Raw genomic sequence first — 27,980 nt, 5'->3', positions numbered from 1 at the left:
TTTTCCGGTACCAGGAATCGAACTCACGACCTTGCGCTTGCCAGGCAGGCGCTGTGCTGCTGAGCTAAATCCCCAGCCCTCTGGCTGGTTCTTGACTGTGCAGGAAAAACCAGAGAAGATTTTCTGGTTTTTTAATTTCACCATCCTGTTGAATATGAATCTTAGCCAAACTCTAATATTGTGCCAGTTGGTTTTCTTCAGTTGTGATTTAGTCTACTTATGTTGAAGATACAAGCCAAACTTAACTCTAAAAGAAACCAAGGAAAACAGTCCCTATCCATATTCAAGAAGCAGTTTTAAAGGAAACACTCAAAAAAATGCTGACAAAACTTCCATACGGCACCTACGTACTTCTGAGGGGATCTGGATCATGGAAGCCACCTCTCCCCATCTGGAAAGTTCTCTGTAGTCCTTTTCTCCGCCCCTAGCTAAGAAAGCTCTCAGGACAGAAACTGTTTGTCAATAGCTCTGACTGCTGTTCTACCATAGCTAAGATGGGATGTGGCCAATCACAAGATAAATGAGGAAACTGGCAGGATTTTAACTTACCTCTACACAAAACTTAAAATGAATGCCTTGTGAATCATAAAATGAAATAATTCGATTAGAAAGTGTCACTGTAATGAGAGACCAGTGGACTTCCAGGTGGATAGGAATCAGCAGAAGACTCTTTTTAAACAAATCCACCTATGAAGAAAAGAGAAAGAAATGCAGTTATCACCACGGAACAAGCAGCAAATGGCAGCAAAAGGTCATGGAATGAACCTTGACCTACCCAAACTCACAAAACTGGGAAGCACTGAGCCATCACTTGCGCCCACACTTGTAATTATTAGGCTGTAACATACAACAAAAAGAAAAACGAAGATACAGGAAGTACTATTTTTTACTTAACCTACTAATCTGTGTTTATTAACTGTCCAGCATGACTCAGTCCCTTATTTTTATGCTTACTAATTTTCTTAGGCACATTCTCACCTAGACCCCACTCTCCTCTAGAAAGAAACCACAACAGTAGAAACAGCAAAAGGTCTACCACTTCCATCTTTCTATAGATCAGGGATAGATGTTAAGTTCACAAGCTCCGAGTCAAGTCTGCTTAAGTTCAAACTATGGCTCTTGTACTTATTGGTCAGATGACTTTGTGCCTTGATTTCCTTAACTATAAAATGCAGAAAACAATGGCACCCACCTTATAAAGTTTTTGAAAGTAACAAAAGAATGCACAAAAAAATGCACAGAACTATGCTTATTAGCACATTAGAAGCAGCAAATACATCTTAGCTATTATCATCATTTCAAAATGCAAAACAAAAAACCCCAAAAGCCGACATCCACAGGAAGTGGGCATTGTGTCTCTCATATGTCAAAATTAACAAATACTTTAGAACTCTTTACATCCCAATGCATGCTTTACAATTCAAACATATCCTCTATAACCTACATAGATTTTCTGTTCCAATAAAAATTCCAGTTGTAGACTGGATGATAAAGAACTAAGTGCTGCATAAACATTTGTAAGAGTGAATGACTTTCTTTTCACAGGTAGTTTTTGAAAATCCTTTAGAGATTCCTAGGGTTAAAACAATTGCAAGACTATGTTAAACTATACCAGATTCTATTTTGCCAGGAGAGGACAGAGGAGAGGGGAGGCGAGAGGGGAGGGCAGGGAGGGGAGGGCAGGGGAGAGGAGAGAAGAGAGAAAACAAAGAAGAGAAAAGAAAAGAAAAAAGAAAAGAGAAAAGAGAAGAGAAGAGAAGAAAAAGAAAGAAAAGAAAAGAAAAGAAAAAGAAAAAGAACTGATAGCAGGCCAATGGGGACAGAGATCACTGTTGAGAAACTGAGCTGGCCCCCTCCCTCTTCTTTTCTCTCCCTTTCTATGCTGGGGATCAACCTCAGGGCCTCAGGCTTTACCCTGAGCTACGGCCCCAGGCTCTGAATCGGTTCTACTCCTTCACTAATCTCTTTCCCGTACCACTCCAGTCAAACTCATTTCTGCTGCGGGGCCTTTAAATTTGCTCCTCCTCTAGCTGGAATTCTCTTGGGACCTTCAGGTGGTTGGTCCTTGTCAGCACTGAGTTTTCAGTGAGCTGTGAGCTCTTCAAAAAGGCTTTTCCTTACTCTTCTCTCTGTAAGAGCTAGTCCTCTTCCGTCCCCCCCCCCCAGTGATGCAGCAGTCCTGAACAGGACTTAAATTAACCAACTGGCTTTCATGTTTACTTGAGGGTCTGTCCAAGGCCTAGGCTCCTTGTATGAAGATGGGTGGTGGACTCATAGCTGTAAGTGAATCTCTGTGAGTCACTGATCCTTACTAAGGCCTGTAATGGCAGATGAAGCCAGAAAGCCTCCAGAAAGCCTCAAAGTGATAAGACAAGATCACAGCCAAGGACACCTGGATCCGATCTCAACTAGATAAAGACTACAGCCTCAGGCATCTCACTCCTCAGTCGATTAACTTAATACCTTACTTGGAGAAGTCCTTGAGTGGTTCTGCCCTTCTTGAGTACTCCCCCCACTTTCTTTCAATAACTAAATAAATACAGGCCACCCAGAGAAGGTCTTGGTCTTAGTCCGGAGAGAATCTTGAGTTCTGTGACAGGGCTTTGATCCTCTTGCAGCCCTGAAATCATTCCATTTGCCTCTTTTATTAGGCCTTTGCCTTACACTCATTCAGAAGATTGTGGACCTGATTAGCCCACAATAACTAAGAGATATTATTAACCTGATACCCCAGCTCCCTATCCCTCATTTCTTTGCCCTCTCATACTCTTGTTTTCCTCTCTTCCTTTTTGCAGAGCTGGGGATCAAACCCAGGCCCTAGAATGTGCAAGGCAAATGCTCTCACAATGAGCTAAAGCCTCAGGCCTACATTCTGCTGTAACAGCTCCACAGCAAACAGCAGGTAACACTCCCAGATTATTACTGGCTTACTTCTAAGTCCCAGGAGATCAAGGGCTTTATCTTTTTTCCTATTCCTCTATCTTCAATGGCCAGAAAAGTGCTTGGCATATAAAAAGAAGTCAATACTTTGATCTGGTAATTCAATACTTCATGTCACATTCCTTGAGTTCCACAATGCTAAACACTCAGGAAAACAGCAGCAATATGGAAATCATATACAGTTGTCTATTTCTGTTTTTTCTTCATACAGCTTATTTTTAGTTCTTACCAACAGTTGCCCTTATAACTTTAAAATAATTCAACAGACATTGCCCTGGTATTACCTGAAATAAAAGTCCTATGCAAAGTTCACTCCAAAAAGGAGACAATAAATACAGTGTAGCACTGGGGAAGAAAACAGAGAAAGAGAAGGGGAGGGCACTGGACAGCACCACTGTATTCATGTTTTGTGGTGCTGGGGACCGAGCCCAAGGCCTTGTGTATGACAGGCACACGCTCTGCCACTGAAATGGACGCCAGCCCTGGCAGCTACTACCGTAGGCAGAACAACCAAGGTTGGCCTCTGAGGAGAGCACTTCTGAGTAGAGGCAATGAAATGAGGGTGTGAGTCACATGCATACCCCGTTCCCAGTGGATGGAAGAGAAAGCACAAAGGCCTTGGGACCACGAGTGTCCCCAGGAAGCCCATGTGGCCGGAGCATGTGACTGAGAGAAGAAGTGTAACAGGACAATGACTTAACCTACATTTTTCAATTTATCAATTCCAGAAACACTACTGCCTTCCCTCTACACAAGATTATGAAATTAGTGACATAATGATGGAGACTACAAAGTGGCTCTGAGCATGATTTAGAATTAATCAATTTGCTTTCTATATTTACATGAGTCTGTCCCAAGCCTAGGTGACTTGCTCAGAGTGGCAACTGGCATGCAGTAAGTGCAACTCGCCATGCCAGCAGTCACAGGAGAAGCCTGTGTGGTCTGTGACACTTACACCTCTGAAGGCAAGATGAAGCTGCAACTGAGGATACCTGGCTCTCACTCCAATTCTTAAGATAAAGACTCCAGACGCAGCCATTTGGCCCCTGCTGTAAATGTCAACCTTACACACAGGACAGTTTTAACTGGCAAAATTTACTGCTTGGATGTCTTACGTTTATTGCTAAGAACTGGTACTATCAACCCTTCTAATAAGAAAGGTTCTCTTCATCTGTGTTAACATAGAAAAGTAGAGTTCTTTTTGTTTTTCTTTATATTCAGTTACTCTTGTCATTTCTCACTGAACATCTAAACCTGACTAGGTTAGCTTCCTCAGCTTTAATTAGTGAAGTCATACATTTTCACCATTTTTCTGTATCTATTTATTATGTACAACAATAAAGGGTGATTTATAATAGCAAAAAAAAAAAAAAAAAAAGTGTACTCCTTGGAGACGTCTTTGATCTAAATTTCCCAAGGCCCCGCTTGGTTTCCTGCCCTTACCTCAGCTCTCCCTTTCCTTTGATTGGAAACCCAGTAAATATGGGTGCTCCAGTGAAGTCTCTGTCTTAGCTCCAAGGGAGTTTTGACCTTCCAGGACCCCAAAAGGTTATTACTTGTCTCCTTTATTTAAGCCTTTGCTATAACTCCTTTTAGGAGACTGGGGGCTAGGCCAAATCCTTAATAATGTACCTTAGCCTCTTCTGTTAGCATTACATCTGTTTGGAATATACTTACTTCAAGAAATAGTAACTAAAACCACAAGGTTTACCATTAACATATCCCATAAAAATGATTTATTAACATATCCAGCATTTTCATTTTTTTGTTACTGTAATTACCAATTAGACGAACTTTAACATACAGAACTTTTTGAAATTTCCTTGGAACTGTCAGCGAGTAAATTACCAAATCAAAGAACGGAAACTCACAATTGGCAAGAATATTATAAACTGAAGGTGAAGTTTAGAAGGATTAGGTAACCTGCTCAAGATCTACAACTAGTTAAAGGGCCAAATTAGAATCTGAACTCAAGTCTGATTCCCGAATTCATTGTATCTATTTCCCAAAATTTGTACTCTTCTTAGCATGTACTTTACACAACATTATTTCTGTCCGTAACTATGTAAGACAAGACTCAGTGTCTCCAGTCCATCTAGTAAAACCACACCCCCCCACACCCCCACCCCCACCCCCGTGTTGGGGTTAAACCCAAAATCTTGCATATATGAGGCCAAGGGCTTGACCACGTAACTCCGTCACATCCCCAGTCCCCCAACCAGCACAAAAAGCAAAATGTTACAGGAGTGGTGAACACCAGCATTCCACAGCAGAAGGACTGAAAGTTCCAGCCCAGCCTGGACAATCTGGCAACTCAGCAAGACCCTATCTCAAGAAAATCAATAAAAAATCTCACTATAAAGGACCAGGCTTCAACCCTCATTACCAATGAGTGAAAAGTTATAGTATCTGAAGAACTGACTGGAATTTAAACTTCTGGATAAATTTTGTCCAAATATCAAAAATAGAACATTATTAAACGCCTTTTAAACTAATGCTTCTGAAAAAATTAATGCTTCTGGCTGAGTCAATGAAAGCAATTTAGATTACCCTGACTTATTTCATTTTGCAACTGAGCAATCTAAGGTTCCAACTGAGTGTCCTGTCCAAGTCGCAAACAAGCTAATACCCACGCTGCAAAAAGAACAATGCTCTTTCAGTTCTGCATGCACCAATCCACTGGGAGATGCAAAAGCCTCACTAGTGTCTTGCCTTTCAGACAGTGAGATTTTTTTTTAAAAGTCACGTTAAAGTTTGTTTCTAATTAACATATTGCATTAAAGTTCTTATCCCTCCACCAAAAGTCGCCTAATTCTCCACCTCAAATTTAAAATAAAAGAAACAATACCTTTTTAGTCCATCTCTTAACTCCATTATATCCTTTGGTTACCAGCTGCCTATGAAAAAAGCTGTTGAAGAAGTGAACCTAGAACAAACACCAAATACAAGCCATCAGATTAGATTAGGCTGTGCCCAGATATAACCTCAAAAGAAAATGGAAAATGTTTAAATGAGTGAACGTAAAATAGACAAAAAAGGGGAGGAAAAGTTTCTTCTTAAAAATAATGATCAAAATATAGACAATACATTACATGATTTATAGAAGATTCTGTTCCGCATTTTCTTTAGAATGACTTATAGCTGTGGTCTACAGTCAGAACTGGAGTGGGGCAGTAAGCAGATTACCTGAATCCAATCAAGTAGAGAAGCAACCTGACAAATCTCTCCAAATCAGGTGATAAAGTTGAAAAAGGCTATGAAAAAATGAGGCAACGATTACCTTGAACTCAAGGGGCATGGGTTACAAAACTAACCCCATCTGAAGGAGGTAGATTTGGAGATTGCTGTAATACAATTCTGAAAAGGCCTTCGCACAGTCCTTTCTGGTACCAAGAGAATTACCCTGCCCAGAGGGAATGTCAGGGCCTGGATCCTCAACTTCAGGTTCCTCCTGGCTTACAGGTGGCATCAGCTCATATGAAACAGTGCACACACTGAGATCCTAAAGTGTTCACTCTAACTTTGACTAACCTGAGATAGCAAACTCTTCCTTAAGCGCTGAGATTCTCAGAGTGTGGTAGCCAGACCAGAAAAATCAGCTAACTTGGGAACATGTTAGAAATCCAAATTTGCGGGGCTGGAGATTTAGCTCAGCGGCACGCACCTGCCTGGCAAGCTCAAGGTAGTGAGTTCAATTCCCGGGGGGGAAGAAAAAAAGAAATCTGAATTTCCAAGCGCCACCCCAAACTTGCTAAAATAGAAACTCCGACGGTGGAAGCCAGCAGTCTGGTTTTCTAAATCTTCCAGATGATTCTGAGGCACATTCTTTTGGGAACGAAGCAGTCAAACATAGATTAGAAAAGCTTGTGTAGCTGTCTCTACAGCAGTGATTCTGAAGCTGGGCACGCACGCAGAATCACATGGAGGGCCTACGAAAACCCAGAATGCTGGGCCCCTGGGCTGGGGACTGAGAAGGTGCAATTCTAACAAGCTCCCAGGTGATGCTGGTACTGCTGTCTGGGGACCACACTGGGACCCACTGTGGCAGTGAAGTGTCCTTTTAGGGGCTGGCCTGTAGCTTAGTGGTAGAGTGTGTGCCTACCATGCATGAGGCCTGGGACTGGATTCTCAGCACTGCAAATAAACAAATAAATGAACTGTTTCTCTACTATATTCACAATACAAAACATTCCCGTGACCCCAAAATGTGTGCAGATTTCTCTCCACCAGCACGCAAGCAGTAAGTTCTCTAGTGAACACTAAAATTTGATTTAGAATTAAAAATAGAGACAATGAACGTAAGTCCAATCTTTGAAGTCAGTACTTTTATGCTGAAATCTGTACATGTTTGATCTTTCTGATTAAGAGCATTTGACAAAGAATCTCAGTTTAGCCTCATGACTCCCACTTAAAATGCATGAGATTTGTAATTTTAAATGTAAAATTACCAAATATTTTCTGTATTTATAAATAATTACAAACTCTATTTAAGTACTGGATATATATTTATTCATGGTACTGGGGATTAAACCAAAGGCCTCCGCACTAAGCTGTATTTCCAAACCTTTTTCTATTTTTTGAGAAGGGCCTCATTAAGTTGCTAAATTTCCCGGCTGGGCTTGAACTTATGATCCTGCCTCAGTCTCCTAGAGGTCTATAAAGTATTCGAAATGTTCTTCTGCCCATTGGAGTACTTGGAAAGAAATATTGAATTTAAATATAGTTTTAGTATGTAACTAAGCTCTTAAAAGAATTTAAATTTAACGGGCATTGTGTTTGCATTTCAACTAAGAATCGAAGGTTTTTACTTTGAAACAGTGAAGAAAAAGACTATTTTACTCTTGGGGGGAGGGGTGGGTACTGAATCCAAGGCCTTTGCGCTGAGCTAGATTGCACCCCTTTTTAAAAATTTTGAGACGAGGGCCAGGGATTTAGCTCAGCAGTACAAGTGTCTGCCTGGCAAGCGCAAGGTCCTGAGTTCTATTCCTGGTGCCAAAAAAAAAACATTTGAGATGGGATCTCTTAGTCCCCAGATTGGTGGGTAGGGCTGAACTCTGCCTCAGCTTCCTAGAGTGCTGGGATTAGAGGCATCTGTCACCACACAGGCCCTATTTTACATTTTAACAGAGAGTTAAGACTTTAAATAGTCCCTTTGGTGTACCTTTCCCCCAATATAGCCCCTTTAAAATAACAATGAACACAAATTAGAAAGAAGAGACAGGCACTGTGAATTTCTTATGCAAAAGTACATGAGCAAGACACAATTTAATCCTTTCCTTTAAAATCTAAGAACTATTAAATAATTTCATCTTTAAAAAAACCTATGCCTTGTAATACACAGGCCTCTCCTAAAGAGGAAGTTTTCACTTACTTTATCTGGGACTGCATCCATTATCAGCTCGCCGTACATATTAATGACCTACAAAAAGTAAAATCAGCTTACTAACCCTATACAATTCAGAATTTCTGAAGCAGAACAAACATCATTGATACTACTAACAGTAATCAAACTTTCTGGATCCTAGAATCACTCCCTTCCGTACAGAAGAATCTTAAATTCCCAAAGAGAAATGTAAGGTCAAATTTCGATGATACAGACCAATGTCTTCCGCACCTCTGATACACTGAGAACCTGCGACACACTGACCTGGTCATTCAGCCAGTTCTGACCATCCAGAGTGGCCAGATCATCCATATCCAGCATATGCTTATTGTAGAAGATGCGGAAGTTGCACTTTTGATGTCTAGCCCGATAGTTTGTTATTTCCCTATTAATAAATGGTTTTCTGAAACAGATTTTGAAAGAAAATGGAACAAACATGAGTTCTCCTCGATGTAGTAGCTTTTCTTCCTAAATTATTTTCACATGTTTAATTTTAGCACCACGGACATACCTATTAGAAAAGTCTTCATTAAAGACATCTTTTAATCTTGCAAGGACATCTTTTTCACTGAGTGGAACCAAACTGCCATACTTTTTCATAACCTCATCTAGGAATCCTTTAATAAAGAAAGAAAAATTAAGATGGAAAAACAAACTTTTCAGCAGTCATTCTCCCAATACTTAATATATATGCAATACTTAACCCCTTCTTATCCCTTTTTTCAACACAGTATATTCCTACATAAATAAATTGTTTAAAGTTTATCCCAGCTATTCAGAAGGCTGAGGTAGGAAGATCACAAGTTCAAGGCCACCCTGGGCACCTCGGTGAGACCCTGTCTCAAAACAAAAAAGGGCGGGTGATGTAGCTCAGTGGTAAAGCACCTGAGAGGCCCTGGGTTTGATTTTCAATACTGCAAAAAGGAAAAAGAAAACAAAACATAAAATGGATTGGGCCCTCATCATTCTAACAAGCAGAAATGCTATGAGGCACTATCTGACGCTGAACTTTTAAACTACGGAGGCATTATTAGAGAGCTGGCAAAAACTAATGACTGTCACATCCCTAAGGGCCATTCACTCCGGGCAAATGGCCATTTACTCTAAGTTGGGATTTCCCCAGGACACATTTGCCAGAGAAGCCACATTTAAGCTTGTATACTTAAGCCTGTATATTTTCATTTATGGTTTGCTATACTTGTACAAGATTTAAAATTCTTCTTTATTTATTCATTGATTTTTATTTTTGGTCCTAGGTATTGAACCTAGGGCTTTAACACACTAAGCACACTCTACCATGTTATACCTCCAGCCCCAAGATTTTAATGCTTATGGAGTCTTCTGGTTTTTGACAGGGTCTCACTCTGTTGCCCAGGATGGTTTCAAACGCAGAATCAAGCAATCCTTCTGCCTCAGCCACCGGGAGCAGTGGGGACAGGCCTATGAAAAGATGCTCAACATCACTGGTAAGGAAAATGCAAGTTAAATCCGAAAGTGAAATACCTCACGCGTATGAGAACAGTTTTTATGAAAACGACAAATGTAAATTAGTACAACATTATGGAAAGTAGCGTAGAAGGCTCTTAGTTTAAAAAAAAAAAAAGGCAGGTATGGTGGTACACATCTGTGATCCCAGCTACTTGGGAGACCAAGGTGAGAGAGGTTCACATATTTGAGCCCAGCCCTGGGGACTTAACAAGACTGTTGAATGGGGGGAGCAAGGAAATATACCTGGAAAATTTAATTCTATGAACACAGGTCCCATAATCAGGGCTACAGTCTCAGAAGAGAACACAATTTTTGTCTGTTCAATTATTTTTGTCTTTTGTGGTGCTGGGGATGCCCACTGGACAAGTGTTCTACACTGTGCTACACTGCTAGCTCTAGGTTGGTGTGTCTGAGGTACAGAGATCAAGTACTGGGTCTCAAGCATGCCAGGAAAGCACTCTGCCACTAAGCTCCACTCCATACCTGGCTCAGCTGTAAGTATACTAGTAGCACTGGGGACCAAGACCCAGTGATGGAGACCACTATGAAGTAGTCCTGAGCAGGACTTAAAATTAACCAATTGGCTTCTTACGTTTGTGAATCTGTCCAAAGCTCAGGCCACTTGTCTGGAGGTGGGCGATGGACTCATAGTAAGTGAACCTCTGTGAGTCACTAATCCCTACTAAAACCTGTAAATGGAGGATGAAGCCAGAAAGCTTCAAAGGATAAGACAAGATCACAATCCTTATTAAGGATTAATTTAATACCTTACTTGGAGAAGTCCTTGAGTAATTCTGCCCTTCTTGAGTACTCCCCTCCCTTCTTTCGATAACCAAATAAATACGGGCCACCCAGACGTCTTGGTGTTAGCCCTGAGAGAATCTCAAATTCTGCGGGAACGCTTTGATCCTCCTGGAGCCCTGAACTCATTTCAGGGGTGAGTTCAAAATGAGAATGAACTCATTCTTTTTATTTAGCCTTCACTGTACAGTCATTCGGGAGACTGTGGACCTGATCAGCCCACAATAACTAAGGGATATTATTAACCTAATACCCAGGGCCTTTACATTGAGCTATAGTCCAGTCCTTTAGTCAATCAGTTGCCTGGCCTGGGCTTGAACTTGTGATCTTCCCACCTCAGCCTTCCTAAGTGCTAGGATTACAGGTGTGTACTACTATGTTTGGCTCTAAGGATTTTTTTTTTCCTAAATTATTTTTAAAATGTCCTCCTATAAGTTGCTTTTCATAGCTTTACTAAAATACGATTAACAAAGGCTGGGGATAGAGCTCAGTGGCACAAGCGCCTGCCTGGCAAGAGCAAGGTCCTGAGTTCAATTCCTGGTACCAAAAATAAACAAATAAATAAAAATATGATTCACACACCACCACCCTTACAGAGTATGATTCAGTCACACTAAAACCTAATTCCAGAATATTTGCACTTTCCCAAAAAGTCCTGAACCTATTAGCAGTCACCATTCTCCTCTCTCCCCAGCTCCTAGAAATATTAATCAACTGTATTTATGTCTTCTGCACATTTGAAATACATGAAATTATAGGTTATGTGACATTTTGTGTCTAGCTTCTTTCACTAAGCATGTTTTCAAGATTCATCCACACTGAAGCATTTTTCAGTATACCGCTCTTTTTCATGACAGAATATTCCATTATCTAGATAGACCAAATTTATCCATTTGTCACTTGGGCTTTTAGGTTTCCACTTTTTGGAACACTCACATGTAAGTTTTTGTGTCTGCTCAGTGGCAGAACAAGCGCTTAGCATGCACGCGGCCCTGGGTACAAACCCCAACACCAACGAAAAGGTTCTGCGTGGCTGGGGGCATAGCTCAGTGGTAGAACATCTGCCTGCATGCAAGAGACCCTGGGTTTCATCCCCAGCACCACCCCCACGCACAGTTCTTTGTATTTGTTTCTGTTCAAATTTTTAAGCCACCTAGAAAGCACTGTGGCACCAGAATCTACTCCTTTTCCTTCTAAAACAGGCAACTAACTTTTCCAGCCATTTCTCTTAATCCTTAGTATGCTGGGATTTTACTGCACACAATTCAGTGAGAGTTTGGGTATATGTACGGTGTATGTTTTAATCCTGATTTACTCAGCCTTTCCAATCTGTTGTTCTGTTTTTCCCCTTTGCCATGGGGACTGAGAAAGCAGGGCAGGCCTACGGCATGGAAAGCAATTGCTAAGCTCAGCTCCAACCCAGCACTAAGCCTTTCTAGTCTGAAGACTCACACTTTTCTCTGTAGTTCTGGGAAATAGCCCTCGTTGCTTTCTTGAGGTTCCCTTCTAAGACTCCTGGCATGTCTTGAGACACAGGTTAGAACTTTAGATCTTCTTTAAAATGAATGAAGAACTTAACAACACTTGCAAAGTAACCCAGTACAGAAGCCTAGACTTTTTTTGTGTGTGTCCTTTTGAGCGAGATACAGTCTCACTATGCAGTTCAGGCTGGCCTTGAGCTCACTTTGTAGCCCAGGCTGGTTTCCAACTCGCAACAATCCTCTTGCCTCAGCTTCCCACGTGCTGGGATTGCAGGCGTGCACCACCACGCCCAGCTCTAGACTTTCATATACTACTCTCAAATCTTTTACAGTTGTCTTGCACAACCATAACTCAACAGTGACTATTTTTCCTTCAACTCATAAGCAACTCACAAAGCATTCTACATGGTTTTTCAGGCAGCAACTTTTCTTTATACACATATTTAATCCGTTTATGATACTGAATAAAATTATCTAACTGCAGTATGTTTTCCCTCAGTACAACTTACTCAATACATATGTAAAATCAGCTGAAAAGCACTAACACACACAGTCGTAACACAGAGGGCCAGCATCCGGAGCGCTCTATGGCACAAGTCTGGCTACCTCTGTACAAGCCCACTAAGGGAGTGGCAATGTGCCAACTCCTACACTGTTCCCTCTTTTTTTTTTTTTTTTTTCCGGTACCAGGAATTGAACTCACGACCTTGCATTTGCCAGGCAGGTGCTGTGCCGCTGAGCTAAATCCCCAGCCCCTGTGTTCCTATTCTGACTGCTTTACTAGCGCTGGCTACCGAGGTTTAGTTCCCTTATTTGCCGAGTTTGTCTCTTTCAGTGTGTCAGCTTCCTTCAGACTATGAGCTCGTCTCTATCGGGTAACTTGAGGAGGGGTAAGGGTTGGGATAGGTAGTAGCTACAGCTCTGCCCTCAACAACTGTCAGCAGTTCCATGGAGGGGGGCGAGTGGAGTATTCCTAGCATTTCAACTCGCTAACTCCCTCTTCGCCCAGACAGAAGAGTTTCCCCAGCTGCGCTGTCTTTTGCTATGGGTCTCCTTGTCTCGTACCTCCACTCACTAGCAAACAGGCAGTGTTCTACCATTTCCCTGGCATCGGTCCTCCTTCTGCCCTGGTTTTTTTTGTCTTTTTGAGGCAGGTTCTCACTACGCAGTTCAGGCTGGCCTCAAACTTGCAATGATCCTCCTGCCTTAGCCTCCCAAGTGCTGGGATTACAGGTATACGCCACCACGCCTGGCCAGAACAGGTTTCATGTGCCACGCTTCTTCCTCATGAACATGAAACATGGTTTCTAACAAGTATTTTATAGTACGTGAAGGAAATTTTCTCTATTCCTAGGTTTTTTAGGAGATGTAAACTTGGAAGTTGAATTTTACTAACAGGCTTTTTAAGCACTAAACTTGCTATGATGCCATGATTTCTCTACTTCAGCTAAAAAAACGAATTACACTACAGATCACTAAATGCGTATTAAGAATTCCTCCTTCCTCAGATCACGCTATAGTTGTACTACATGCTGATTCATATTTAAAAGTGTTACATCTAGTGATTATTTGTAGGCAAATGTCAATTCTTTCAAGTTTAAGTATCATGGACTGTGTCAGCCTCCTGAGTGCTGGGATTACAGGCATGTTAACTTCTTATTAGGGAAATTCATCCTTACTCTTAGACAGGGGCGGGGATATAGCTCAGTGACGCAGTGCCTGCCTGGCAAGCACAAGGTCCTGAGTTTCATTCCCCATACCAAAAAAAATAAAAGATTATTTTTAGACAATAATAAACAAGAGAAACTACAGATTTGCCAGCGTCCTCTTTTATGTCTTTTGTGGGGAACTTCTTACACATACTTAATTGTTGGGAAAACAACTGTTTAATGAGAACTAACTCTTAACTCTTCAAAAGAAGCCAATTATAACAATATATTATGTCTGTTCAAATACATCCTATACAAGTGCACGTGTATGTGTGTGTGTATACCTATACACACACGTACACATATACACACACACACACACACATTCATCATATCTGCATGTGTATTTTTTAACAAAATTGTATGCCACTAGTCATGCTGGTACATGCTTGTAACTCCAGCACTCTGGGAGTTGAGGTACAAGGATCATAAGTTTGAGCCAAACCTGGGCAACTTAGCAACTTGGTGAAACCCTGTCTCAAATAAAATATAAAAAGGACTGGGTTGTGTAGCTTATTGTGAAGACCCTGGGTTCCATTCCCAGTATCAAACATGCAAAAAAGTATTCATACCATTTTGCAACTTGCTATTTAAATTTCATACGGATATCTTTCAGTATAAAAAAATAAACATCATTTATTTATTTCGCAGTGCTGGGGATGGAATCAGGCCTTGCACATGCTAGGTACTCATTCTACCAGTACACCACAACTTTCCATCTTAGTTCTTTTCCTTTTCATCTTTTTGAGACAGGGTCTCAATATGCAGGTTCAGGCTGGCCTTGAGCTCACTTTTTAGACCAAGCTGTTCTTGGACTCATAACGATCTTCCTGCCTCAGCCTTCCGAGCACTGGGATTATAGGGGTGCACACCACACCCGGCTTCAATCTTAGTTCTTAAACATCTGCATAGTACCCCATGTTCTGAATGTGCCATAATTTAGGCTTCAATAGAAACTTGGTGTTTCTAGTTTACTCCTAATAACACAAGTGACACACCTATATAAATACATTTGTACTCTCTTATAACTAGGATGAATTTCAAGCAAATGGCTCAAGGACTAATACTGTAACACTGTCTTCCCAAAATATTTATACCAATTCACTTTTTTTTTGGTTTTTTGGTTTTTCTCCGGTACCGGGAACCGAATTCACGACCTTGCGCTTGCCAGGCAGGAGCTTTGCCACTGAGCTAAATCCCCAGGCCCCCCAATTCACTTCTTAGTGTAGGGTTCGACAAAAGACTTCTATTTTGAGACAGGGTCTCACTATGCAGCCCAGGCTGATCTCCAACTTCTGATTCTCCTGCTTTAGCCGCCTGAGTACTGGGATTATGGATATGCACCATCACACTACCAGACCCAGTGAAAGGCAGCTGTTTTATTTTATTGTTTTGTTTTTCAGTACTGAGGACTGAACCCAGGGCTTCTGCACTGAGATACATCCCCATCCTACTTTTTATTTTGAGATAGAGTCTCACTAAGTCACTATATTGCCCATGGCTAGGCTCCAACTTGTGATCCTCCTGCCTTAGCCTCCCAGAGTGCTGGAATTACAGGCCTCTGCCAGCAGGCCTGGCTAAGAGTAGGCCTTTTAAACATGATGTAAAAAATAGAAGCCAGCTGCGGGTAGTGATGGGTGCCTATAATTCTAGCACTCTGGGAGGCTGAGGCAGGACTGCAAGTTTGACCCCACCCTGGGCAACTTAATGACTTAGTGGGGCTCTGTCTCAAAAAGGGCTGGGATGTAGTTCAGTGTGAACAATTTAGGTTCAATCCCCAGTACTAGAAAAAAAAAATCCTTTGTACAGTTTACAGAAGAGACAACTCAAAATCAATCCCAGTGTCCATCCAATCAAGGATTAAGTAAGTAATTAATGCAACATCTCTACAGTATACTGACATAAAAGTCATCGAGAACATCCAAAAGTGTACAGAAAGCCACAAGCAGGAGAAGAAAGAGGACTCTCGCAGAAAGGAGAAGGGACAGCAGGTGCGGGTCAGCCGGCGGGGGGCAAAGGACAGTGCCTACCAGAAAGGCAGATGGACAGCTGCTCATCGTCTACAGGTGACGCCTTCTGACTGTTCTTGCCGCCTCGCAAGGGACTCTCTAGCTTGAGTTCACTGCACACCAGAGGCGCTTCGAGTGGACTCTTACAGTACGGGTGGTCTAGCAGCTTGGAGCTGAGGATGTTCTGCTTGAGTGACCCTTCCTCCTCCATCTGGCAGCTCTCGTGCTCCATATTCTGGTGAGACCCAGGCCCATCCGCACCACTCCCAGCTTCCTCGGCTCCAGGCGCTGACAGCTCTACCTTGCTGTCACCCACGGCACCTGTCCCATTCTCCCGACTCAGAGCCAGAGCGTCTCTCTGAGTTTCCGAGGGGAACATGTTACTTAGATGATGTTCTGACAAGGGGTGCTCACCAGTCAGCCCTGCACACTCCCACTGAGGGGAACAAGGTGTCTGGTCCCAGGCGTCAGTGGCAACGCCATTCTGCTGGTCAGGAAATGTGTCATCTACACGAGGCTCCTTGCCCCCGTAAAGGCTCCCTTTGGTGCAGCCTTCGGGCATGGGAGAGTTCTTTCCCTTTGCCAGCACATCACTGTCCATATCTGGGGCGTGCAGCTGATGCCGGCAAGAAGAGTCTCTCAGTTCTGCAGAAGGGAATGGGCTGCAACTGCCGCCCTCCACGTTATCCCTAAAGGTCTCTTGATGGTCTCCAGTGACCTTCTGTACCCAGCTTCGCTGGGCTTTTCTTAGCTTACAGACTTTGCTTTTTGTTCTGAAGTGCTGTGATCTGAGAATCCTATACTGAAATCTTATCATGGATAATTTCTCATACATCATAAGAGGAGACACTTTTATCCTTCGATGCTGGTTAAGTTGAACCTTTCTAGGAATCAGGAGTCCCCCATTTCTGTGGCGCTCCAGCCCTCGGAAGCAGCCATAACAAAAGCGTTTTCTTTTATGTTTGCTCAGAGTGACCACAATCTTGCCACTCTCCCCTGGACTCTGGCTCTCCCCACTGCACGTCATGGGAAAGTCATGTGGTGCTGTCCTGGGTCTGCGACCGTTGGCCTGACCTACAACACTATTTGCTGGCAGACCAGCAACTGCCTTCAAGAGATTCTTCTCTCCACAGGATTCATGGTCTGAGTTCCTTGCTGAGGACGGCAACTTCTCTGCATGAAGTCTCGGGAGGCCCCTTGAGGAAGAAATGAAGTGCTTAGTTTTCTCTCTCTCCACTTTAGAGGACCCAGTGCTAGCACTCGAAGTAGCCACACTGGGCTTGGGCTTGGCACACAGTGCTTCACCGTGGATCCATGTTTTCTGAATTTCAAGAGACTTCTTTCCACACTGCAAATAGCCCAGCTGCCTCTTCCAAGTGACTGGCCTTCCTAACTTAGCTTTTAGAATGCACAAGTGTTGGTGAAAATAGAATCTCTTAAAGCCTACAAACCCTGTATTCCATTTCTCAGAAAAGGCAAAGTGAATTCCTTTCCTCCATAGACTTCTCCTCTGTTTTTTCATTTTTCTGATGCATAATGAGATCTGGATGTAGCTACAGAGAAGAAAACAGAAGTTACATATCAATCTAAACATAAGGTTATGATGACATTCACAGCAACTAAAGTAGAAAACTGATGCACAAACATATACACTTCAATGTAGGCTGTGAGACGTAATGAAATCTTACCTGATCAAGGTTTTCATCAAAATTAAAATGAGGGTAGAGGGAAGAATGGGCACTGTAACAAGACCCTATTTGCGTGTGTCTCCCTTAGATAGAAAAAAGTTAAAAAATAAAAACTAGATCAGCGTGGTAGTGTACACCTGTAATCCCAGTACTCAGGAGGCTGACACAGGAAGATTGCCACAAGTTCAAAGCCAGCCTGAGCTACATACTTAGTGAGCTCAATGCCAGCCTGAACTACACAGCCAGACCCTGTCTCAAAAAACAAAAGGAGGGGGTGGGGATTTAGCTCAGTGGCACAGCGCCTGCCTGGCAAGCGCAAGGTCATGAGTTCGATTCCTGGTACCGGAAAAAAGCCAAAACCAAAGGAAAAAAAAAAAAAAAAAGGAGGATGCTGATAATATAGCTCAGTCTGAGGCCCAGGGTTCAATCCCCTGAGAAAAAAGTTTTAAGAATAATTTCCCAGTATGTAATCAATTTCTTTTCTTCCCCTCCCTGCTTTTTGAAGTGCTTGAAGTTGAACCCAGGCTTGTCTGTGCGCCAGGTAAGCATTCCACCTCTGAACTACATCTCTAGCCCTTTTTATTTTATTTTTTTTGTATGTTTTAAACATTTTATTGGCCTTTTTATTTGATTTTGACACAGGGTCTTGCTAAGGTGTCCAGGGTGGCTTCCAATTTGCAATCCTTGTGTAAGCTGTAGTCAGTTTCTGATGGAGGGCATAGTGCAGGGAGTTAAGAGAAGAGCTGTAACTGTGGCTCTGCTTCGAATTAGCTACATAACTCGGAGTCAGCTGAACTCTGTGTTCTCACTTGTACAGTGAAGGAAAGGGAAGGGAGAGGGAACTGACTGCATATCCATTCGCTTACATCCTGCTCCACAGCAAAACAACTTTTTTCATGGAGGAGATTCTCTTTTAAAGTGCAGCACAGGCACCGTAGCTCTGTGAAGGCATGCATGGGTGGATAATCCACTCGTGGCATCAGAACCTCCCCTCCTTGGTCAGCCGGCCAGCAGCTCTGGGTGACTGACTACACAGGAGGGACTCCAGTGGGCGCTCTCACCCTGTCATTGGCTCTCAGGTGAATACAAGAAACAAGAACCAGCACAGCACACACACAACCTGCAGGAACACATGAGAACCAAGCCAAACATGATTTCCCGTCAGAATTTAGTACAATCTAATGCAAAGTGTGACCAAAAAATATGGTGAATGTTTACAATTAAGGGTTTGGCTTTGTTTTGTTTGTGGTGCTGGGGAACTCAGGGCCTTGTGTATAGTAGGCAACAGCTCTCTACCCTGAGCTACACCCCAAGCCCTGAATGTGTAAATTTTTTTAAAAAAGAACTTATTACAGTAAAAAAAAAAATACACCCCAAGAATAATGGAGTAAGTGTATTCTCAGTGAGCGGGGAGTACTTTGAAGGGGAGCTGAAATCTAAGACAGCTGTCCAGGACACCAAGAAGCAAGCTACAAGACCTCATATAGGCTTGAAATTGGAGGGAATGAATACTTAGGAGGGTGAGAGTATGGGTGGAGCGGGAAGAGGGAGGACTGGTTGAGAAAGTCTGAATAAACCAGGCACAGTGGCCCACACCTGTGATCCCAGGACTCTAGGAGACTGAGACAAGAGGATAACAAGTTTGAGCATGGGCAACTTAGCAAGTTCCTGTCTCAAAATTTTAAAAAATGAAAAGGCTGGGAATGTAGCTCTGTGTGAATGTCTTGACTCTGGTTCTCAGTACCTCATTTAAAAAGAAGTCTGAATAAGCATGAGTTGGCAGACCCCCAGACCCCTTCTCCTACCTTGGCAAATAAGCAAAGCTTCCTTTCTGGAGCTAATCCACAAGGACGGCCAGGTACGCTGTGCAGCTGTGGGCAGAGAGGAGCTGGAGTGTGAGTTTCCAGTGACCTTCCTCACTCAGCTTCCGTAAGACTGGTCCCCACGTGCACACCTGTGGGGGGCATTTAAACAGAAAAGACAATGACACGTGTCAGGTCTCGGGGATTTCTCTGCAGTGCACCCTGACGCCTAAGAAACAGTGTAACCCTTCCCCATCCTTAACCACTGCTCCTCCCCCACCCAACAGGGCAGCAGGAAGTTCAGCGGTCCGAAAGGGTAAAACAAGCCTGCAGACGGAGATCCAGGCCAGATTTGACGACAGAATTACACAGCGAATTTGAGATTAATGACACCGTTTTCCCACTCATCTCCCAGACCGCCACGGTCTGCCTTATCCACCTAACAGATGACTGAAGAGTCTCTTCTGCAGAATCCGATTAGTTCACCAGAAAAATCCACAAAGGTAGAAGACACAAAATGGCCCAACAAGGCCCACCCCACTGGGCACCTGAAAGCTGACACCCCATCAGGTGTTTAGAATTCTGAAGCAGCTTCTCAAGTGTGGTAATCAGTTACCACTTGTCTTCCCTGCTTTCCAGTTTCCAGAATTTGGTTGTTATTTGCTTTGCTCTTGTTCTTTGCCATTTTCAGGCTTTTGGGGAAATGTCCCCCATTTATTTTTTTAAAGACAGGGTCTCAACGGGGCATGGTGGCACATGCCTGTAATCTCAGCACCTGGGAGGCTGAGTCAGGAAGATGGTTGTGAGTTCGAGGCCAGCCTGGGCTACAAAGTCAGCTCAAGGCCAGCCTGAACTGCATAGCAAGACCCTGTCTCAAAAAAAAAAAAAAAATAAAGACAGGGTATCATTTTGTGGGCTGACGTAGAACTCATGGTGATCTTCCTGCCTGAGCCTCCCAAATGCTGGGATTCTAGGTGTGCACCACCACACCTGGCTTCCTCTACTATTTTAATGGAATCTTGAGGCTAGTGTGGATTTACATGTTTATGTTTAATACATCCTTATATACTGCTGAATTTTTTAAAAGTCAACTTATTAAGTAATATGTACAAGCCCATTTTGTTTCAGGAAAAAATATTTTATATGTATGTACATATGTTTGAATGTTTAGGGGAAAAATGTCTAAAGAAGAATGTATACCCAGTTAACAGTGTAGAACCACAGTACCCAAACTGCCCAAGGCAACCAATGGATTTGCATGAAACGACAAGGTGTTATGGTTTATATCTAGATGCCCCAGCTGGGCGGGGTGGCACACACCTGTAATCCCAGCACTTGGGAGGCTGCAGCAGGAGGATCACTGTGAATTCGAGACCAGCCTGGGCTACAAACCGAGTTCAAGGCCAGCCTGAGCTGCATAGCGAGACCCTGCCTCAAAAAGACAAAAAAAAAAAAAAAAAAGACACTCACACACACACAAAATAGATGTCCCCCCCAAAGCCTCACGCTCTCACAAGTGGAGCTCTAGGGAGGTGACTGGATCACGGCAGCATGATATCCATCAGCAGATTAGTTCACTGATGAGTTTATAGCTAAATGTGATGTTGGGAGGTGGATCGGTCAGAAGTGGGTCATTGAGGGTCTGGCCTGGAAGACCTTAGCTCTTCCTTCCTCCTGCCTTGGTCCTCTCTGCTTCCTGTTTGCCATGCTGCCCTGCCTTGGAGCCAGCTGATTATGGACTAGACCAGTGATGGTGAACCTTTGAGAGACTGAGTACCCAAACTGCAACCTAAAACCCACTTTCTTATTTCAAAGTGTCGACACTACAATTAAACTTGAGTACTATACTGAAGTTTTAGTTTAGAAAAAAATAACTCATTCATTAACATGTTTTGTCTTAAAAAGAAAACACAATAACAGACCTTTCATTGATGCAAACAGCTTTTAACCGAAAAGATAAAAGTTTGCATATGAGGTGTTTCTGCACAACTAATGTGATCTTTGCTGCTGTATTCATGCTGATCTGTCGAACCTTGGTTGAGATGACTTGGTTCAAGAGCCGACAGAGAGGGCTCTGTGTGCCTGCTCCAGCACTCACGCCATAATCTCAGCAACAAAAAAGAAACTAAGACACAAGCGCATCACAGGATAGTCTAAATTAGAGGAAACATGAATTAATAAATGAGAAAAGTCACAGTCCACATCTGTCAAACACCTGGTAGATGGTCATAGTAGCACATTCCTGTAATCCCAGTACTGTGGAGGCTAAAGCAGGAAAATCACAAGTTTGGGCCCAGCCTGGGGAATTTAGTAGAACTTGACCTTAAAAAACAAACAAACAAACAACAAAAACAAAAACAGCTAGAAATGTAGCCCAGTTTGAAGGACCTAAATTCAAACCCCAATTTAAAAAAAAAAAAAAAAGCCACCTAGAGGCTGGGTATGGTAGCCCACATGTATTAATCTCAGTATTCTGGGAAGCTAAGGAAGGAGGATCATGAATTCCAGCCCAGCCTGGCGTGGTGGCGCACGCCTGTAATCCCAGCACTCAGGAGGCTGAGGCAGGAGGATCGTTGCGAGTTCGAGACCAGCCTGGGTACAAAGTGAACTCAAGGCCAGCCTGAACTGCATGGTGAGACCCTGTCTCAAAAAGACAAAAAATAGTAATAAAATTAAAAAATAAAAAAATAAATTCCAGCCCAGTCTAGACAACTTAGGTGACTTAACAAGACAATCTTAAGATTTTAAAAAAAGGGCTAAGGATGTATGTAGCTCAGTAAAAAAGCTTCAGGCTCAATCCCCTCTGAGGGAGGGAAGGAAGGAAGGAGGGAGGGAAGGAAGGAGGAAGGGAGGGGAGGAAGGAGAGACAGAGACAGACAAAGACACACACATACACACACATACACACACATACACACACACACACACACACACACACACACACAGAGCCAGACAGCTGAGCATAGCGGTGACTGCCTATACAGTCAGTCCCTGATCTACAAACACTTGAGTTGCAAACTTTTACAGATCTACTGTATAAGACTCACTCTGTCAGCTTACAAACAAATCCAACTTACAAAGAATTCTCCAAGAACAGAACTTGTTGGTAAAACAGGGACTTACTGTTATTCCAGCACACACCAGGTTGAGATAGGAGGACTATGACTTTAAACCCAGCTTGGGCTATGGAGCAAGTTACAGGCCAGCCTAGACTCAATAGCGAGACCCTGTCTCAAACAAACAGGCAAGCAGAAAGACAGAGAAAAATAAAAGGAAACAGTGCTGGGATGTTGCCCAGTAGAGTGCTTGCAAGGCATTCATGAAGCCTTGTGTTTATGCCTCAAATTTGAAAAGGGAAAATGGTAAACAAATTAAACATGGCTTCTGGTGGTATGTATCACCAATGATACTGAAATTGTACGTTTGTTAAATTTCCTGTTCAATAACTACTGGAATTTCTACTACTAGGAGGGCACCAAACTTTCAAAGAATTTAGTAGGAGACTCATTTGCCAAGTAGTATTAACAAATGTAATACATATCTTTAAAAAAGGTAAAATTCAGAGAGTCACTTGCAAAGGGGTCCAGAAAGTCACCTCACACATAACTATTTTTCAACCGAGACAAAGAATGAGAGCTTAGTCAAAAGGAATAGGCTGGGTGTGGTGGTAATGCACATCTGTAATCCTTGTACTCTGGGAAGCTAAGACAGGAGGATCAAAAAGTTCAAGCCCAGCCTGGACAACTTAGCAATACTCTGTCTCAAAACAAAAAGGGCTGGGGCTGGAGTTCAGTAGCCCATGAATTCAAGCCCCAGCACATCAAGGGGCAGGGGTGGGGAGCAGGCTTCAGTGTATCTTAACAGGAACTGCTACTTCGCATAAGGGTGAAAGGTGCTGTGAAAGGACGGAACAATAAGACTACAGGATCTGATTTGCATTCTTGAAAAGGCCACTCCAGCTGCAGTGTGAAGAACAGCTAGAAGACCAGAGCAACATATCAGGAGGAAAGGAAACAAGTTAGGAAGCGGTTACACTGTAACAGCAGGGGCAACTCAGCCTCTGAGAGTCAAAAGGGCTGGGGATACAGCTCAGCAGCAATGCCCTTGACCCCACTGAGGGGAGGAGGGGGAGCGAAGAACCACACACTGGGAAAATGTACAGATTAAATCAATCTGGACAATTTTCAGCCCCCAGAAATATCTACAGGAAAAAAAGCCTGTAAAAGTCATTTGACTTATACAGAATACAAATGGAGAAAGATTGGAGGGAAAAGGGTATACTGTTGGAGAGAGAGTGCAGCTCTAGTTAGCAGATGGTCATAGGGCACCAGAGAAGCATAAAGCCCAGGTCTCAAACTGAGCTCCACAGGATGTTGGCTACTACTTCAAAGTAAGTGGTCTCACATACCAGAATAGAGGGAAGGGGGAAAAGCCTGTCTAAACAGCCCTGGGTTCACAATATACCAGAATTGCAAATATTCTTAAACCTGAATTTTCCAGTTTTTGAAGGTTTAGCACTAAATCACTGATTTATACAATTCTACCAACACTTAGTAAGAGGTTTCAATGTAACATGTGCTACATTACTTTCATTAAAAAGTCACCTCTTTGAGCTTAAACTACAAAAACGGAATTATACAGAACTACTACCTAAAAGGACACTCCTCCTTTCTGGGCTCAAAGTACTATAAAACTTGAAATAGAAGCTTTGATTCAAGTAGACACTTAAGGAAACAAAGAGAAGTAGAAAAATAAAAAGGAAAATAAACATCTTCATGGGCCTGTTAAACTAAATGTGAAACCTTATCTACAATTGTTTTCAAGCCATGAGATCACCTGGGAGGGGGTTTTGTTTTTGAACCAGGAGCCTCAAGAATACTGGGCAAGCTCTGTAATAATGCACTACACCCTCAGCCCTAGAGAAACTTAGAAAAAAAAAACACACACACACACACAAATACCCAGGTCCCACTACATCAGAACTGATGTAGGGTCAAGGCATTTGGGGTTCTGCTTTTCTGACTCCGGGTCTTGATACATCTTCCAGGCCTCAAGCATGCCTGCTCAGCGTCTTAAGTGGCTGCAGTCACTGCACCTAACTTTTATATTCTGATTACCCAATTGATTCTAAGGCCAGGTAGGTTTCAGGAAATTTGGATTAGATGACCCTGAAGGGGATATACACATGTATCACCAAATTCCAAATGGACAATCTGGTCAATTTTGTGGACAAATGGTCAGTTCTGTGTCAAAGACACTGAAGACTACACTTGACTACATACTGCACTGCAGCCATCATCCCGCCCCACCGAGGCAGAGCGCACCCTTCATCAGCCTGTAAGAGCAGGTTCTATTTAAGTCACTGCCTGCATCACCCTCTCTCCTCCCCCAACACTTCTTTACCTCGGGGTCAATTACACCGCAGTGGTGAATATTCTCTCTCCACTACAGAGAAAAGCACCTCCTCAAATTAGAACTGTAATATCCAGTCAAAGAATTCCAGCTCCTGCATTTTCTCTCTGCACATTTTCTTTTTTTCTTTGTCTCGCTACCTTAAGTAAAGAGCAAAACTGATTTAAACCATCCTTCACTGATAGTTTTATCAATAAGCATGAGACACCTGGCTGACTAGGTACATGAAAGAATAAGGAGGAGGAAGGAGAGGGAGGACCCTCCCTTCTGCCTGGGTCACTCAAGTGCTGGGATCAAAGGTGTGCACCTTGCCCAGCTTCTCTGTGTACTCTCAATGAACGTGAAATGTTTTAGAAGCAGAGAGAGGTCTCAAAAATAAGGGCTGAGGATTCCTTCTAATAGGCCAAGGTGTAAATGAAACCCCTCCCAGCTTTTCTCCTAAGAACGGCTTTCTGGACAAATTCTATCTGAGTAAAGTGATTTAAATCATCCCTCAATGACCGTATTTTAATCAATAAGCATGAGACATCTGGGTGACTTGGAGCGTCTGGTTTCTTCCTAAGGCTGCCCATCCAAACACCGACTGCAGTTAAGATCCTGATGGGGCACCTTTCTCCACACCAACCTTAGCTATTCCGGAGAAAAGGCAAAAACCATAATTAGGAACTTAGCATCAAATATCCTGGGTATCTTAAAACGTAGTTTAACTAGATTCCCAAACCATGTAAAACTCTGCCAGCTAATTTATGCAGATATAAGAAAGCTCCACTTTACATGCAGTGAATTAAAAATACTACTACCACACCAAATGGTAGGCTACGATTTCAACTCTGGTGTTTCTAAGTCCCAAACTCATTTCCGCACCCCTGTGCCCCAACAGAGTGGTCGTAACGGGCATAGACACCACGTAGCAAAGACAAGAGGAAAAAGCCGCTTCTCTGCACGGTAATGTCCAAATGTGACACTCTCGTCCCCTAGAAAGGATCCCATGAGCGTGGGGAAAGAACCGAGGCAGAACAATCGGATCACGCAAAAACCTCGACTTGCAAGGCGGCAGGCACCGAGGCCTTCAACGACTCTGTCCCTCGCAAAGCTGTCCCCGGATTCGGGAGCGGCGGCCGCGGGAGCCAGCTTGCTCGAGCCTGCGCTGCAGAGCTCCGGCTGGAGAAAAAAAGGGAGGGCAGTGATCCCTAGAGATCAGCGCCTGCAGCGCCTCACCAGCCACGCAATGCCCGGAGAGACGCTCTGTCCATGCCTCGGGGCGCGGGGGAGGCAGCGCCCCAGGGCCGCTGAGCTGGCGCGCCGCGAATGGCCGGTAGGGACCCCGGTCCGCCAGTCATTTGCCACGGGGCCGCCTGAGCTCTCGCTTACCTGAGTCCCTCGCTCCTGGGACCCGCTCTGCCGCTAGTCTAGGCGCCGCGAGAGCCAGGACTGTGGCCTGGCCGCCGCCACCGGGGAAGGGACAGCCGGCAACTAGGAGCGGTCTGGCCTGCTCGCCGAAAACACGGCCGCACAGTTCTTCCAGCGCCGCCGCGCCGCCGCGCCGCCGAGCCGCGGGCGCTCACTTATGGCGTCACCGCCTCCTGCGCTTCCGCCTCGCGGGGGCGCGGCACCATCCCGCTTCCGCTTCCTCCCGGCCCTGCCCAGCCGCTGTGCAGCTCTTTCTCGAGCTGAATGAGCGCCAGGTGGCAGAAGGTGTATGCCGCGCGTTTGCGGATGAATCTTTGCGACCCCTTTTCAAGTTTGTGCCCCGAGGGGCCGCAGGGCTCCGCAGCTGGTATATGGCTCCGCCGTCCACTGACTGTATCTTTTTGCCATAAGCAAAGAATCGCCTTCCTGCTCTGCAATGAGCTTTTTGGCAAGCGCAAGGTTGTGAGTTGGATTCCCGGTACTGGAAAAAAAAAATAGAGTTAAGAAACTTTGTATTTGCACTCCTGTAATCCCAGCACTCGGGAGCCTGAGAAAGGGATTGTTGCAAGCTTTTTCATCTCCGGTTTCCACGTTGCTCTTAACCCTGTGGTACTGTCGCTTACCTTTGATATTGTTTGCTTTGGTACCAGGGTTGAACTGAGGGCGTTCACACTGAGCTACAGCTGTTTTTTGTTTTCGTTTTTTGAGACAGGGTCTGACTGTAATTCAGGCAGGTCTCGAACTCTCAGTGATATGCCTGCCTCAGCCTCCTGAGTGCTGAAATTAATTACAGGCCCTTTTCTTATTCCGAGGCAGGATCTCGCAGAGTTGCCCAGGCTGGGCTCCAAATCTGAATCCTCCTGCCTCTGCCTCCCAGAGTGCTGGAACGATAGGTGTGCGCCACCACTCCCCGCTGTAATTTGCGTCAGTCCTCTCACAGAGCTGCCCAGCTGAACATTTTCCAAGGAGGGGAGAATGTTTTTAACCACTGTTGCACCAGCTCCGAAGAAGTACTGGTTTACAGGAGCCTTAGGAAGGCTGTGGTAAATACTCAGTTGTTTCTGATAGACGAGGGTGACTTCATCCTTTTATGTTGATCCACTAGTCATTCAACAATACTTTTAAAATGTGAACCTGCAAGACGTCAGTTTAACTGTAGAGAGACATAACAGTCCAATGTCCCAACAGGTTAAAAAATATAGTAGCACTTTATGACGGAAGAAAGGTGATTCTGGTCAAGCATCTGGTTAGCTGGTGTCTCGAACCTGGCTCCTGAGGTTCTGGGATTGCCAGAACCTGAGGACAACTCAGTTCCTAGGGGACTCTGGTTTAGAGGGGCAGGCTCAGGTCCTGCCAGGGAGTGACTGCTCCCACTGGGGCACAGTGGCCTCCTGGGGTGTTCTGCAAGGCGGCATTCTTCCGGGAGTCTGAGGTGACTGCTGGTTTAAAGCCATACCTGGAGACTGGGGCATTGCTTCAGCGGGTCAGGAACTGGACATTGTAAATAAAAGCTGGCAACTGGATGTCCCTGCAGATCCTGAAAATTATTTGTTACTCATCTTGATGTCCTCAGTCTTGAGGGGGAGCAGATAGGGTAGGTGAGTTTAGAGTTTAGAAACTTTGGGGCTGCAGATTTAGCTCAGTGGCACAGCGCTTGCTTGGCAAGCACAAAGTCGTGAGTTGGATTCCCGGTACTGGAAAAAAAAAATAGAGTTAAGAAACTTTGTATTTGCACTCCTGTAATCCCAGCACTTGGGAGCCTGAGAAAGGGATTGTTGCAAGTTCAAGGCCAGCCTAGACTACAAAGTGAGTGGAAGACCAGCCGGAACTGCATAGTGATACACTGTCTCAAAAAGA

The 27,980-nt window shown here is 43.8% G+C and overlaps 1 protein-coding gene across 4 annotated transcripts in view; it reads right to left on the bottom strand.

The window, feature by feature from the left end:
• Senp5 (SUMO1/sentrin specific peptidase 5) overlaps positions 1-26,268 on the bottom strand; it is a 31,457-nt gene extending 5,189 nt beyond the window's left edge. For 2 of the 4 annotated variants that reach the window (XM_005383146.2, XM_005383149.2), the window contains exons 1-8: positions 26,085-26,268; positions 19,305-19,453; positions 15,833-17,364; positions 8,835-8,940; positions 8,588-8,726; positions 8,312-8,359; positions 5,789-5,866; positions 550-687 (exon numbers count right to left, since the gene is read on the bottom strand). In XM_005383146.2, the coding sequence (XP_005383203.1) occupies positions 550-687; positions 5,789-5,866; positions 8,312-8,359; positions 8,588-8,726; positions 8,835-8,940; positions 15,833-17,333 (2,010 nt within the window). In that variant the 5' untranslated portion in view covers positions 17,334-17,364; positions 19,305-19,453; positions 26,085-26,268. Of the gene's footprint in view, positions 1-549; positions 688-5,788; positions 5,867-8,311; positions 8,360-8,587; positions 8,727-8,834; positions 8,941-15,832; positions 17,365-19,304; positions 19,454-20,621; positions 20,648-26,084 lie in introns of those variants that run through there. The other 2 variants (XM_005383150.2, XM_005383147.2) reach the window with 2 other exon arrangements.
• Positions 26,269-27,980: the final 1,712 nt, after the last annotated feature.

Source organism: Chinchilla lanigera, unplaced genomic scaffold (genome assembly GCF_000276665.1).
Source record: "Chinchilla lanigera isolate Chin_1 unplaced genomic scaffold, ChiLan1.0 scaffold00019, whole genome shotgun sequence".
NCBI classification, from domain to species: Eukaryota; Metazoa; Chordata; class Mammalia; order Rodentia; family Chinchillidae; genus Chinchilla; species Chinchilla lanigera.
Note: the sequence above shows the minus strand (reverse complement) of the source record. Positions and strands in the feature narration are given on the sequence as shown.